The sequence below is a fragment of the Spermophilus citellus genome (assembly GCF_964194105.1).
Source record: "Spermophilus citellus genome assembly, chromosome: 2".
Classification (NCBI taxonomy): Eukaryota; Metazoa; Chordata; class Mammalia; order Rodentia; family Sciuridae; genus Spermophilus; species Spermophilus citellus.
The window spans coordinates 156,413,288-156,429,896 of NC_138183.1; the positions used below are offsets into that span (position 1 = coordinate 156,413,288).

General features: G+C 41.0%; 1 protein-coding gene across 1 annotated transcript in view; it reads left to right on the plus strand.

Annotated features, from left to right (window-relative positions):
• LOC308642889 (centromere/kinetochore protein zw10 homolog) overlaps positions 1-16,609 on the plus strand; it is a 332,905-nt gene that overhangs the window by 16,436 nt on the left and 299,860 nt on the right. Inside the window, exon 10 of the mRNA XM_081282270.1 lies at positions 5,226-5,464. Coding sequence (XP_081138396.1) covers positions 5,226-5,464 — 239 coding nt within the window. The remainder of the gene's footprint in view (positions 1-5,225; positions 5,465-16,609) is intronic.

Here is a 16,609-nt window from a genome sequence, read left to right on the forward strand (position 1 = left end):
AATAGACAAGCGCTGTTCTACTGAGCTTTATTCCCAGCCCTTTTTGAGAAAGAGTCTCACTAAGTTGCCCAGAGATTCTTGAAGTTGTGATCTTCCTACCTAATCCTGAGTAGTTGGGATTGTAGACATGGACATGCATTAGCACACCCAGCTCTAACTCGTTTTTTAATAATTATCACTGCCACCTATTTCCTAAGCCCTTTTCTTGCTTTGTTTTTCTTCATGTTACATAACAGCCAGTATTTTGTATATTTATTATTTGTCCCTTTCTAAGAAGTATGTTTCATGAGAAACTTTCTTTTTTTTTGTTTGTTTGTTTACTGCCATTATCTCCAGTGAAAGTTCCTGGCACATACCTCTGTGTACTAACTGCTAATCTATTCACTCAATATTTGTTAAGTAAATTAGTATATCTCAGTAACCTCTATAAAGCTTCTTGATGTAAGCAGTAATATTAATGAATTGCTCATTACTCTGTGACTCTAGTTTTGATGATCTTTGTTTTTTGAGATACTAGAGATTAAACCCAGGGGTACTCTACTACTGAGCTTCATCCCAACTCTTTTTATTTATTTATTTAAAAAAATTTGAAAAACGGTATTAACTCGGTTGCCCAGGCTGACCTCAATCTTGTGATTCTCCTGCCTCAGCCTATGAATAACCTGGATTGTAGGTGTACCCCACCATGCCTGTCCTGGGCTTGATCTTTTAATCCTTTTGAACTTCTTTTTCCTCTTGTGTAATGTAATATAATTGAACTAGATAATCTCTGAGCCTCCTATTCAGTTTTTTCTGCCATTCTAGGAAATTACATTTTCCCTTTGTACCTATGTACTAATATGTAGCTTCCTTTAGGCCAGGGCTGTCTAGTGAGATGTTTAGCAGCATCCCTGAATTATGTCTTCAATTGATTGGATGCTGGTATCTCAAGATGTTGCCAAAATTGTCCCTGGTTAACAACTACTGCTCCAGAATTCTGTCCTGGTTCTTGCTCTTGGCATTTAGACCCTGGAATGAAATCTAAATTTTCCAACTTTGAATTTTTTTTTTTTTTTTTGGTGATGCTGGGGATTGAACTTAGGGCCTTGTGCATGCGAGGCAAGCCTTCTACCAACTGAGCTATATCCCCAGCCCTAAATTTTCCAACTTTGAAAAGCTCTTTTTGGCTTTTCTAAAATAATTTCAGTTTACTTTTCATAGTCTTATGTATAAGTTCTAAAACAGTCCCCTAAATATTCTCATTTTCCCAAAAGAAAAAAAAATAGTCTTTAATGAAACATACTTCTTAGAAAGGGACAAATAGTAAATATACAAAATGCTGGTTGTTATATAACATGAAGAAAAACAAAGCAAGAAAAGGGCTTAGGAAATAGGTGGCAGTGATAATTAGTAATATTCAAAAAATTAATAATTTGTTACCAAGAAGATTCTTCATTATAAACATAGCAAAATGATTTCAAGATATGCATGACTAGCAGGCAAACAGTATAATTTTTTATTAAGTGACAGCTTTCCTAATCAAAAGATCATAATCACTTCTAGCCATTCCAGGGGAGTATTATGATGCCATTGCTTTCAACAGTTACCTGGGAAGGGAGCTTGGAGTTCATAATTAGTTTGCGATGACTGCTCCTAAAGAGGTCTTAAAAAAACTTCAAATTCTTCACTCAAAAGGATCAGTGTTTGAATTCCTAGGTTAAGAAATCAGTATCTTGGATGTGGCTCAAGCGGTAGCGCGCTCGCCTGGAATGCGTGCGGCCTGGGTTCGATCCTCAGCACCACATACAAAGATGTTGTGTCCACCGAAAAACTAAAAAAAAAAAATAAAAATAAAATTAAAAAAAAGAAATAAAGAAATCAGTATCTTGCCAGGTGTGGTGGTGTACACCTATAATCCCAGTGATTTGGGAGTCTGAATCAGGAGGATCTTGAGTTCAAAGCCAGCCTCAGTAAAAGCGAGACACTAAGCAACTCAATAAGCCTCTGTCTCTAAATAAAATACCAAAAGAAAAAAAGGGGCTGGGGATATGATTCAGTGGTTGAATGCCTCTGAGATCAATCCCTTGTACCCCCACTCCCAAAACACTTAAAGTCCCAAAGAACTAACTAGCTGGAAGCCACAAATCCTATAAGATATCCAGGCATATATGAATTAATGAGCTCTGCCACTAGGATAGCATTACAGAAGATGAAGAAATTATTCAAAAGTAACTGTTGAACATTAACTTCATAATAAACATAGCTCATATGGCTAAATACTAGATTGTTTTCCCCAAAAGATAACATTTATAACTCTAATTCTGACAGAGTAGCTTTTTGATGTAAAAATGATTTAGGTTTGTAAGTCATAGATTTTGCTTCCTATGAAAATAATATTAAACAAAATATAAACTAAATATCATCCAAGAAGCAATGAAATCTCACTTTGCTAAAGCCTGTACAAATTAAGGCTTTGCCTTGGTATGTAATGACTTTGAAATTATATGGGAATATTCCCAGTGAATCATTTGCATACTATAATTCAGGGAGTTAAAGAATCAGTATTAGGACCCAGTTCACATTTGTAAATATTATTATCCTAACATTCAACTTAATACACTTTGTTGCTATAAGAAGGGTATTAAGTACCGCTGTTGAGTCTAAATCTAAGAGGCAGAGTAGTATTGCATTTGGCTGTCTAATGAAGAAGCTCAATAATTTCAGTTTGGCCTTTCTAACCAGAAGATGCAAACAGAAAGTTTTACTACTTTTTTTTGCTTTTGTGGCTTTATACTCTGGTTTTTTGAATAAGCTGGATATACTTTCTGATAAATACTATCACTGAATAAATGATTCAAACATTGAGATTTTTACAGAATTGGCACAGTGTTCCTATTAGTTCATGTATCAATTAGTACGTCTTTACAACCTTAGGGAAAATACGAAAGACAAGGACTAATTTTGGCCTGTCATGAAAAGCACAATATTCATAAAACAATATATTTGTTTTTTTTTTTTTTTTTGAGGCAGCGGTGGCACTGGGGCACTCCACCACTGATCCACATCCCCAGCCCTATGTTTTGTATTTTATTTAGAGACAGGGTCTTACTGAGTTGCTTATTAGCACCTCGCTTTTGCTGAGGCTAGCTTTGAACTCATGATCCTCCTGTTTCAGCCTCCCGAGCTGCTAGGATTATGGCCATGCACCACCACGTCTGGCCCAGTACAATTCATTTTTGAAGATGTTTTTATGTTTTGACCTGAGAGAACAGTATTAGCTTTTACATTATTCCATCTTTGAGTCCTTTGCCCTTTTTGTGAAGTTTTTGCATTGTGGATTGGGTCTCTGAGCGGTTAACCACTGAGCCACATCCCTAGCCTTTTTTTTTTGTATCTTATTTAGAGACAGGGTCTCCCTAAGATGCTTAGGGCCTTGCTAAATTACTGAGTCTGGCTTTGAAATTGTGATCCTCCTTCACCACACCCAGTGTATTCTCATTTAAACTTGATAATAGCCCTCAGAAGTGGAAATTATTATATCATTTTATGGATTTAGAAGTCAGGTTTGCTGACTTAAACATTTTTATTAAACTTGGATTGTTTTCTAACAGAAAATTTCCCGGGCTAGGATTGTGGCTCTGTGGCAGAGCCCTTGCCTTGCAAGTATGAGGCACTGGGTTTGATCCTCAGTACCACACTCAAAATAAATAAATTGTATAAAAGTATTGTGTCCATCTGTAACTTAAAAAAAAATTAAAAAAAAAAAAAAAGAAGAAGAAAAAAGAAAATTTCCCAACAGGTCCAGTATGTGCAGAGCAGAGCTGCTTGCTATTCCTACAGTGGAACTGGGAAACTTCCTGCCTCTACCTGCGTAATATCTTTCTTTCTCTCTACCTCTTTTTTTTTTTTTTTTTTTTTGGTTCCTGAGGCATCTTTGAGAAGCAAGGTTTGGAAGCCATTATTAGTATATTTTGTGAGAAAATTGAAAAAAAACATTAAGTGACTTTGCAGAAAGTTAGATTAAAAACTGTCACCGTCTCAAACTAGGCACAGTGGTGAATACCTGTAATCCCAGTGACTCAGAAGGCTGAGGCAGGAGGATTGTAAGTTTGACGCCAACATCAGCAACTTTTCAAGGCCTTAATCATCTTAATGAGACCTTGCTTCAAAACACAAAATAAAAAGGGTTGGCATGTAGCTCAACTGGTAAAGCACCCCTGTATTCAATCCCAGTACCAAAACAAGAACAAGATATCACTGTCTCCAGACTCTCAACCTCAGTTTCTTTCATCAGCTTAGTCCCAACCAAGTCTAGTAATCCTCATTCCATGTAAATGTTAAGGAGGCTTCTTCAGTTTTGATTTTGAGTTTTGTTTTTTAGGGGTAGAATACAGTAATCTGAATTAGTTTTTCCTTAAATTAACATATGTGCTCATAATGTGGTTAATGGAACACAGAATTATACTGGTCTTAATAATCAATAGTCTAGTCTGAGAAAGATGATTTTTTTTTTAATGGTGCTGGGGAACGAACCCCAGGGCCTTGTGCATGCAAGGCAAGCACTCTACCAACTGAGCTATATCCCCAGCTTGAAAGATGATTTTTGAAGGTTTTTTTGTTTCTTCTCTTCCTTTCCCCTTCTTTCCTTTCTTTCTTCTTGCTCTGGGGATTGAACCCTGGTATACTCTGCCACCAAGCTATATTTTTGAGACAAAAATCTCACTAAGTTACCAGTGCTGTCCTCAGTCTTGTCATCTTCTTGCCGCAGCCTCCTGAGTCACTGGGATTATACCATGCATGACTGCATCTGGTTTTATTTTTCTTTTAATTAATTAATTTAAAAATTTTGTCCTTTTGAGACAGAATCTATGTTGCCCAGGCTGATCTTGAACTTCTGGGTTTAAGTGATCCTTCTGCCTCAGCCTTCTGAGTAGTTGGGACTATAGGTCCATGCCACTGTACTCAACTTTGTAGACCTGTAGACATGAAGTCTTGGGCCAGTTGCACAGTTTTACTTTTCCATAAAGAATTTTGTAGTTAGGGGGATTGCTTATTTCTTACCACATGCTGTCACCCAAGATTGAGCAGTTGTTAAAATAATGCCTTATCTACTGATATGTTTTAATTATTCCTTAGAACCACAGCTTTATCTTCATGGAAGTCACCATTGTCTTATTCTTTGCTTTGTGCTTGCATTTGAATTATTCTGAAAACATGCATTTTTTATATTTCTGTTTTAATCTTAGATTACTCCTGATTCTAAGATAAGTGTGCCAGACTTACCAAGTCCTGATGAGGATAACAAGCTTTTAGTACAAAAAGTATCCAAAACTGAGTACAATGAAGCAGTGAATTTAGAACCTGAAAATACATTGGATCAACATTCCTTTTCTTTGCCTACGTGTCGCATCAGTGAATCTGTGAAGAAGTTAATGGAACTTGCTTATCAGACTTTATTAGAGGCAACAACCAGTAGTGACCAATGGTATGAATTCCAAGTTGTCTGAAAATAGCATTGCTTTGGTTAATGCTTATCTGAATAGACATTTATTAAGAATATTAGTTGAAATTCTTTGGGGTTTTTAAATTATTTATTCATTTTTTTCCAAAAAGACGCAGTGTAGCACATAGATATATCTTAGCCTCTAACTTTTATTTATAGTAATATAGATGTTAGAACAAGGTATAAAAATAGATGTGCGTATGTAGATGGACATGTAAGTTTATCTCACACTGAAAATTGTTAATCACTTAATAAAACACTATAATATTTAATTTTTACTTTTTATGGTGAAAATGAAATAATTTTACATGAGAAAGTACATGTGAAGAACCTAGAATATTACCTAGAAATGATTAGTACTCAAATGTTGAATATTACAGGTGGTGGAGGTAATAGTAATAGTTGTACCATATGTTCCAGCTTTCTTTCTTTAGTTTTTTACCTTTTGAAATTTAGGTCCTAATCAAATTTACATTTAAAATGTTTAAAGTACTAATAATTCGTTAGTTGGTCACAGTAAAAGAAAAAGAATGTACACACCTCAAATCTGGCTTCACCTTCCAAGGTAACCTCCAATGTACATTGTATTGAAGGTACCTTAGACGCGACTCTACACTTCGTACTGATCTTTTTATTTAATAAGATCTTTCTTCTAGAATCCACTGAGACAAAAATAGGGAATAGGCAAAGTGGATTGTAGAGCAGGTTTACAAAAGGCTAAAGCCTGTTTAGTTTGAATCTGTACTTCGCATTTTTTTTTTTGAATTTTTGTCCTCATAGTAAAAAAACAATAATATAATCCTATCATATTTTCTGATCTGTAGTTTATAATCCCTGTATGAAAACATGCCCCTTTATTTTATTTTTCTCTAGAAAAAACATGCTTACCAAGGTACTTCCATGGCTTTAATGAATCCTACTCATGAGTCCTTTTAGTTTTAATTACATGTAGGAAGTAAAAATGTATGCTTGCTTGTAAAGGAAATATATACTCTTTTCGCAAAATAAACACAGGAGAGGGCTGGGGTTGTGGCTTAGTGGTAGAGTGCTTGTCTAATATGTGTGAGGCCCTGGGTTCTATCCTCAGCACCACATAGAAAGAAAATAAAGGTATTGTGTCCAACTACAACTAAAAATAAAATATTTAAAAAATAAATAAATAAGTTCACGAGTAACTATTTCTTCATGACTTTCTCCTGAAATATATCAGGCCAGAAAGTAGAGATACAGGGCAATATTTTTAAAAATTTTTGAGAAAGCAGATAGAAAACACTATTTTTTGTATTTGAATGTTTATAGACATTCATTTCACTAAAAGAAATGGTTTTTAATAGGACAAACAAAAAAACACAGGGACTGCAAATTAGTCTGACTGTTTTGGAAATCAGTATGGAGATTCCTTTAAAAACTAGGAATGAGGGCTGGGGATGTGGCTCAAGCGGTAGCGCGCTTGCCTGGCACGTGCGGGGCGCCCCGCTGGGTTCGATCCTCAGCACCACATAAAAATAAAAATGTTGTGTCCAGCGAAAACTAAAAAATAAATATTAAAAAATTAAAAAAAAAACTAGGAATGAAACTACCATATGATCCAGCTATCCCACGCCTTCCTTAGTATTTATCCAAAACAATGATACATTCATACCAGTGTTTATAATACTTGAGTTATGGAACCAGCCTATGTGTCCATCAGTAGATGAATGGATAAGGATATATATATTCTTATATATATATGGTTTATATACACAGTGGAATTGTATCCAGCCATAAAGAAGAGTGAAATTGTGTCATTTGCTGATAAATGGATGGAAGTGGAAAATATCATGGAAGAACCTTTGAGAAATAAGTTCTCGTGGGAGGATCTCAGGGCATTGGGGATATAGTTTTGAAGGGAATTGTGAGCACCCGCCTCTTCCTCTTTGCTCCCTGACACACGAGGTGACTATGTTTGCTCTGCCCGTGTTTCTGTCATGGTGTGCTGCCTCACCACAGGCAGCACAATAATAGGGTCAATTGATCACAGACTGAAACCTCCAAAACTGTGAGCTAAAATAAACCTTTTTCCTTTATAAGTTGATCTCAGGTATTAGTTACAGTAAAAGAAAGTTGACTAACTGGACTTTCTAACTGATTCTTGAAATAGGCACCCATTTGTTAGACAAACAGATAGCGAAGTATTGAACATATGCTAGGAAGAAGAAATGGAATAAGAAAGAAATGGAAAAGTAAACGTGACTGCTGTCTTTAATTAGTAGAGTCATTTGATAAGACTAAGAATTTGGACTTTGAAGGAGACAGCTGCCAATATAGGAAAGGAATGTTGGTTTGACCAACCCCTATATCAGGATAAAAGAATACGCTCTATCTTGGGAATGGCTATGGACTGAACTATATCCCCCTCAAATGTATATGCTAAATCCCAATGCCTTATGTGACTGAATATGGAGACCAAGCATTTAGGAAGTAATTTAGGTTAAATGGGGTCATTACAGATGAGATCCAAGTCCAATAGGGTTGGGGGCCTTAGAAGAGAGTGATGTCCCACACCCAAGGAAAGGCCATGTGAGTACTTAAGAGAAGTGACTATCTACAGTCCAGGAAGGAAACCATCACCAGAACATGATGTGCTGGCACCATGATCTTGGACTTGTAGCCTCCAGAAATGTGAGAAAACAGTGTTCTATTATACAAGCCATCAGTATATGGTATTTTGTTATGACAGCCCAAGCAGACTAACACAGAGATCATCTGCATTTTTAAATATGGGAAAGATATTACAGAACTGAATTTCAAACAGATCTATCTGGCAGAACAGTTAGGCTAGACAGTGGAAGGGGCCTTATTAGCCTGGATACCAGGCAAAGAGTTGAGGATGCATGAGTTCAAGCGGACATAATTAAAAAACCTGGTCTAGGATAAAGAGTTTGGAATATTTGAGTAGGAGACAGATTTGCTAGCTTACTAATGAAAAGTTTTATGTATGTGTGTAAAATGTTTTGTGTATATATAAATTTATAGAACTTCATATGTTATAACTTTGTGTCTATTTAGGTGAATATATATAAGTATATTATATGACAAGAATATTTTGTATAATATACAGAAATGAGAAAGGGAAATTTGTCATCAAGGAAGAATACTTACAAGGACTTCAAGTGAGATGCACCTGCTCCCTTGGATGCTATAAAATTTTACTAATTTATAACACAGGGGTAATGTGTGGGAAGGGCAGTGGGGAGGACATGGAAAAGAATAATAGAGGAAAAAAATAAATGTCATATAATTCTCTTACTTTGAATACTACAAATGAGTCATATAACTGGAATTTCAATTTGTCTTCCAATATTTTCCACAGAATTAGCCTGTTCATAAACACAAAAAGAGCACATGGTGCCTTCCAAAATGACAGTAGACTGTTCCAAACACTGAAGAGGGATCCTGAGGCTTATTTTCGGTGCCATTCTTGAAGTTTGAATGCAGGTTCTGGCCTGTGCACTTGGCCACCAATGAAAAAAGGCACAGGGGCACTGCTACCTCCTTTTACATCGTTTCTCAGGTCTTTTATTCCCTGTACGTGTATGCTCTTTAGGTCTTTCCCAAGTGAGATAATGCCACTCCCATATGAACTGAATACCCAGTGCCCTGCACATATGATTATGTTAAGGCTAAACAGGGGTATTGTTCTTAAAGAGTACTGCCAGAGAATCGTATCCTTGTGCAGAATGATGCTGAGAGATAAAAATATCTTTCATTTCTATAATGCCATGCATCTTAAAGTGTGTTCCACATTTTGCAAACTATATATAGTCTCAATTCATTATGCATCCCCATAAAATACAGCCAGAGCAGTGGCAAGCACATGCCAGATGTTTGACAATGGTTTAATAACAGTGCGAAGAATAAGTTAAATTGGATTCAGAAAACAGGAAGTGGGATATGGGGCACTAGGTAAAGCTTTGGTATTTTTTCAACAGTGTGTGTTGGCGGTCTTCTGCCAACCAGAGTGAGATCTGGGGACACAGGTGAACTAGGGAGATACTCTTCCTGTCCTCATGGAGCTGCCGGGGTATTATAGAAGATACATGACTGTACTACAGTAAAATGTGATTCACACCAAGATGGAGAAAGTACCAAGTACCAGGATATTCACCTCCTTTAATAGAAGCCCTTTCTAATTAGCCACACTGGCTTCACCATTTCCGTCCACTTATAGAAGTTTTCATCCAACACTATGAGAGCATGTAAATTGAAGAAAATCTATTCTGGAACCCAGACCCCAGGTTGAATATGAGTATGATGCTAAGAAAAATAAAAAGAGAAGGGAAACACACAAGTTGCATAAGTTAGGGAAAGATTTAGGACATCCAGAGAAGAAAGAAGATGAAAAACAGCTTGGAGAGAAGTTGGAACCCAGAAGAGCACAGAGGCCCATACAAATATCAGCATCATTACTTGTTTCCTTGGAGGTAGGAACTGATCAATCAAAATAATCTGCCTGTAACACGGATGGCATTGGAGAAGCTCTTCCAAATCTGACTGTGCTGAAAGCTGTGGACTCTGGAAAAGGCATAATAGGATTTTAGGGTTGAGAGAGATTGCAAAGATCCACTGACTCAAACCAGTCAAAAGAAAAGATAGGCCTAGGTTCATTAAATGACTATCACAGTCTTGGCCAGGCCAGAGCCAGGTCCAAAGGCTCACTGTGATCCCCTCAGTCAAGCCTAGTCTTGCATGAGTCAGTGAGCTGGACGTCTTACTCTTTGGAGGATGCTTCTAAAAAGCTGAATACCTGGTTCTTTGGGCCCTTTCCGCTGGCAATAGAGAGAGACCAACCACGGTGAACAGGGGTTAAGGTTTTGTAATCCACCTACACACCTATACGGATGTGAGCAAGAAATTTGGTTCAGAGAAATGAAAAAGAAATAGGCTGGAAGATTGTGACTGCCCAGGTCAGGTAGCTGCCACCCAGAGAGGACCTCTAAAGACCATTTGGTCTTTGGATGTGTATGTAGCTTCAAGCCTTTATTAACTTACCCAGGACTAGAGAGGCAGGTTACCCTGAATTCCCACTAGGGGCCTGTTCAAAATGTGTTAAATCTCTGGGCAAGAAGGTTTTATCCAGTATAGGCAGGATGTATAAAAAACAAAAAGAGAATGTGGTTTATAATGTATCTGTGCAACAAATATTGCAAAGAAGCATTAAGCAGGAAATTCTCTGTTGGTGATGACTGCCTGTCTCACAAAAGAACCACTCCCTCTCCTTGTCTGTGGTGTTAGTACACATGAATACTTCGAGACAGTTAAAGGGAGCTAGGCCCAACATGAGCAGTAGAGAAAGAGCAGACATACTGGGCTAGTGGTCAGGGCCCTGGACTGGCATCTGAGCCCTGCAGCTTCCTGAAAAGCCTCAGGAAAGTCCACCCAGAAGGAGCCATCTAGAAAGAAAGGGTCCTGACAGATGACCTTTAGGGCAATTTCTGTCTTATTAAAAAGCCAATAATATGCCTTATATTTCCCCCCCACATATGTACCTTTGTATCCTCCCCAAGTAAAGAACAAACTTTTCAAGAACAGGAATTTATGCATTCATCCCACACATCTTTAAGTACTCTAAACAGGGCTTTGCCCAAATCAACGGAATAGTAAATGTTATTGATATTGAACTGACAGCCCCCAAGGTCACCGAAGGTGAACATGAGCTGCGACTTCATAGAGTCTGAACGTTAGACAGTTTAAGGCACTGAACAACAGTACCCATCAATCCTGCAGCAGGATCCAGGACTTCATGCTTCACTCTTTCCCAGATCTCAGACACATGAGGCTGGGGGTGGGAGCACACTTGCTGCTAGGAGAGCAGGACTTGGAAGCTGTCCCAGCCTTGCCCTTCTGTAACTTCTTGGCCAGCTAGTAGCGGAATTTGGAGCCACCCCGCATTCTCTGTGGGCTCCGACTTCCTCACTGCTTTCCGCAATCCCACTCCTGCTGGTCCCCTGGGACGGGAGGCAGGGGATGCAGACGGGGCTTGGCGGCGGGTCAAAGGACACAGCACTTGGAACTGAAGGCCTGGAGGGGTTTTGGCGACGGATGAAGTCGACCTCCTGGGCTACAAGCCTGTAGAAGAAACACTGGAGAGGATGCCACCTGCTGGTGAGGGACCCTGGCTTGCTTGGTGGGCGCAACAGAGACCTGGAGCCTGGATGCACAGAAAATCAGAATTGGGGCGGCTTTCCAAGTTGATGGTTTTCGGCTGTCTCTTTGGGCTGTTAGCTCCACCGACTGTGCGCAGAGACCCGGTCCCCCGCGCGCCATCCCACATACGCGGAGGTTTCCAGCGGAGACCGTGGTCTCCCTCCTTGCTTCCCCTCGCAGCGCACTCCAAGGTCTAAGGACTCTCCACGCTTCTCCATCAGGTGGAGCCGTCCTCTCCTCGCCGCCTCCCCCCTCCCTCCTCGAGAGCGAACTCGCAGGCCACCTTGCAGCGCCAGGAGGTTAACCGAGCCCCGGAGGAGGTGAGGCCACGAGCTGGCCCGGGCGGAGATGGCGGGGCCGCCGTCGGGGCTGGCGCCAGAGCCCGGCCGGCTGTGGGTCCTGCAGGTACCGCTCCCGTTCTCTGCCCCCACGTGGTGGCCACTGAAGATTGCCGTGGGTTTTCCGGCACTCAGGGTTGAAACGCCTCCTGGTCCTTTTAGAGGCGGGCAGCTCATCACTTAATCCAAGCTTTTTCCCTTTCTGCCTGAGACCTGAGGCTGCGGGGATGGGGCGGAGGGGGCGCGGAAAAGGGAACAGGCTCAGGTGGCTGTTGCGGGGGGGGGGGGGGGGGCGGAACCAGTTTGGGAATCATGAGGCTAGGCTCGGGACCAGTGGGAGAGCGAAACAAAATCCTTCCAACCTCGGACTCCCACTCCCCACTCTTCTCCTTTCCAAGAGAGGATGTGATGTGCGAGTGTGGTGCGCATAAGCCTGTTCGTGTGTCTGATTACCAGACATTGCACAGTTCACTAGCCTCCTGACCCTGGGTTTGCAGTATTTCCCTTGGGGGTTGAATTAAAGCAAATCTGGGCCCCGGGCCATTTAGGAATTAGCAACCAAAATTAAACAACAGCTTAAAGGATAAATCTTTAGTTAAAACAACAATTGTTGCTCAGGCAGGTACCATCTACATTCTGATACTAGTTGTACTCACTGTAAGATTTAGCCTTAGGAGTTGTTCCCAGACCTTTTATTCCCCCCAAACCCCCACAGATTTAGTAGAAAACTACTATTTACCATTACCTGCCATATTTTCATATTTCCAGTCTTAATATGTTATTTGTCATATGTTGTTTGAAATTATTATTCATCTTTTGTGTGTTTCTGATTTGCCTCTTGTGTTTCATTACATTATCTGTCATACCAAGCTAATGGGCTAAGGCTGTGCTGACACGGTTACTTCTGTACCTTGTTTGTTAATTTAGCTGATGGGTTGCCTCTTTTGTGTCCTCTTAGTTTCTGCTGCTCAGCATCCACCTCAACCACACACACCCTCCACCCCAAAGCTTGCTTACAAATTCCCCTTTGATATGTTTAACAGGCTCTAAGGAATACAGTTTAATAAACTATTAAGTTGAAAAGTCAACAAAGCTGACACTTACTAATTGGTAGATCTTGGATGTCAACTACCAGGTGTCAGCTCCTACCAACATACCCTTTTACCTGTGCCCATGCTTTTTTTCCCCTTGTTCATAAATACCAAGGGATAATTTTTTGAAGTTAAGATCCGCATGAAAACTCCAAGTCGTAGTGTACCTTGCAGTTAGTAAAGACCCTCAATTTGTGATACTGATGGAGAAAAGGCTAAGAGGCTCCCAAAAGACCTTCCTAAGGTCCAGGGACTGAAGAAAGTAATGATTGTTTTATAATGGAATGTTGAATGGTATACTTCCAGAGAGCATATTTCAGTTTTCTCTCATCTCTCTTTACCCCCCCCCCTTGGTCTACTTCATATAATGCTGCATATTTTAAAACGTTGCTTTGTAATATCCTTATAGTTTGTGTCTAGTGTGTATACTCTGCTTGCACTCTATAGATTATGGGCTCCTGAAGGCATGGTCTGTGCTTACTATTTTATTTCCCCCTGTGGCCTGCTTATTCCAGGCATGCCTAAATGTCTATCAAATAAATGGACCTAGATAAATTCATGTTGATATCCTGGAGGAAATCGAGTTTGATTTGAGTGTGAATTTCATGACAGGTAAAAGACCTGAAGGTTCTTAGGAGGTGGTTGCCTATGACCTTGGCCTCTCCTTCGAAATCAGACTCAGCACCTTTTGGAGAAAAGATGCTCAGAGTGACGGAGTGCTCATTAGTGCAGAAGCTCCAAATACAAAGACAGCCTGCTCTCCTGTTCTTGTTAGGAAATGCACAGACCAGGATAATAATAATAAATGGGTATGTGTCATAAACCTACTTGTTTTCTCTCCCATTCCAGCATTTGGTTTTCTCAGAGCAATGCAAAGCAAACTAATATCCAAACCTTCAGGTTTTATTACCTACCCCTGTTGGAAAGTCTCAAAAATGCAAAGCATGCTTATCCTCTTCAACTCCCTAGCCTCCTGCTGCTCACATTGGCCAAGTCCTTGCTGGAGAAAGACCCCGCCCCCCCACCCTGTGCCCCTGTTCCCCTCCCAAGCTCCTTCTCAGCCCAGTTTCTAGTTTCTTATGCAAAGGCAAGGCATGCATATTTTAATACGTTTGCATGCATATAGTCATCTTTAACTTCACTTCCCTTAAACAACATTACATCGTGTGGACAAAAAGTCACAGCTCTGCTCCGCGTTCACGATTTTTTTTTTTTAAAATCAATAATGGTGACAAAAGCTGAATATCCTCCTTTTTAGGGAAAAGAAGGAAAGAACACAGCCTTTCCCCCAGCCTCCGTTTTGCAAAGATCTCCTTTTTCCAAGTATTTCCTCTTTAATTATGACCTGTTTCTCCTCCCTCTCCCCCCGCCACAGCTTCTGTAAAAGGAGCCCTTCTGTCACTCGTCACTCGTTCGCTCGCTTGCTGTGGGAGGAGCCCGCCGGAGGAAGCCGTGTGCCTGGGATGCCAAGAGCCAGAGAATGGATCTGCTCCGAGTGGGGACATTGCTGAGGATCCCGGCTTCCCGAGGCGGTTAAAAACAGGCAATTTGTCTCAGCTGGCTGCAGAAACCCGGAGACACAAAGAGACCGAAACCACCCGAAGGGACCGACGGGCGGACAGACAGATGGTCGGCACGAATCAGAGAGGACCGGCGTTGGAGGCTGAGCACCGCGAGCCGCCGAGGAAGAGAAACTAACTACACCCCCAAGTTGCCCGCCGGCTCTCCCTTGCTGTGCTGAGGAATGAAACCTTTTCAGCTCGATTTGCTCTTCCTCTGCTTCTTCCTTTTCAGTCAAGGCAGGACCGGCGCGCTGCTGGAGTTGGAGCAAAGTCGGCGGGGTTGTTAGGGCGCGGGAGGCAGAGGGTAGGAATGTGGGCAGACCTCGGTAACTCGCACTGATTGATGGTTCCCTCGGTGCCGGACCGAGATGCTCTGGAGTTGCCTTTTTGCCTTTGCAAACGCAACAGAATGGTACTGTTTATTTTCCTTTGGAAGGAAGGGACTGAGAGGGTGTGGTGGGGGGAGCGACTTTCTGCTCTCACTTGTCAACATCCAACTCAAACTCTCCGATGCAAATGAGTTCTTTATTCTCCTGGTGTGTTAATTGGGTAGTATGTATGTGGCCATGCCTTTTGGAACTTCAGGGCGCCTTCTCTCCACACCCAGGTTGGGGAAAGAGAGGGGCAGAAAAGGAAGCCTTTCTTAAATGGATATTTCAGTTCCAAAAAGGTCTATCTTGCATGAGTGTATTCAAAAGCCAAGGTGTGCAGTTTGCAAGGGTTGTAGAAGGGGTTGCAATTACAGAATGTACTGTGGGGGTAATATGCAGTGGCTGGGGAAAGCTTGTAAAGAGTTTCATTGAATGTCGAGTTTCCTAAATAAGACTGAATTCTAAATCCTACACAGCACTGGATTCAGGGCATAAAATGGAATTTCACCCCTGGTGCTGATTGTTTGCTTTCTGCAGCCTGGCAGGGGCAGAGAAGCTGGTGGACTCTCGGGAAAGAACTTTGCCGCCCCTGGGCTCCCTGCCACTAGGAGCCATGGGGCTGAGGGTGGTAAAGGGAGAAGAGAGAAATTCCTGAGAGGGATTGTGAGTGCTTACTTAGCTATTGGCATCAAAAGTCACCTGTGGAATTGAGTTTGAAGGGGACAAGTAAATAGGTTCCTTCCCACTCTTTTGGAATGCCAATGCCGCCTCTGCCATCTGAGGCAGCATTTGTGCCAGCCAGCACAGCTCTTACAGGGACAGGACTCTCAGAAAAATCCACAACAGAGCACGTCCATCTGTTGATTAAATGAAGGGTAAAAGTTTTTGAGAAAGCAGAGCATCACCATGGGTGACTGCTTCTTGCAGCAAACAGCATGCATTCGTTGCTTCCTCTCTCAGGAAGAAGCAAAATATAAGCAAAAACCTGCCTCCTTTCTCCGCTTTTTTACTGTCCTTGTGGTCGCTGCAGATTTGCTCCTTATCTGTGCAGTTCAAACTTTGCTATTGACCTTACTGATTAAACTTGAACCACACCCCCCCCACGAGAGTATGTATAGACCCATTTTCGTGCATAATTATAATGTGTACACACACACACACTCATGTATTCATATGGTTGTATGCATCTCACCAGGACTCCCTACAGCAGCAGGAAGATAAATTGCCTTCTCCAGAGTTTTCAGGCTGAATGAATAACTATCCCAGAACAGTGTTACAGAAACAGATTCAGTTATTTTACCATTTTGTGAGATTACCCTCTTCCTTGGAAGTGCATGTGCTTGCTTATGGGTGCGTGCACATACACGCGCGCACACACACGTATATGCACCCTGACTTCCATTCTTCTCTGACTCTTACCAGTTCACTCAGGAAGTTGCATTTGAATCCCTGAGAGGAAGAGGGAATCTTCCAACCATTCCCCTCACCTCTGCCTCATACACACATTTGCATGGGACTAGTGCAAATTTTAACCAGTCTTTTGTATTTTTAGAGGCTTGATCTGCTATTCTCTAGATTG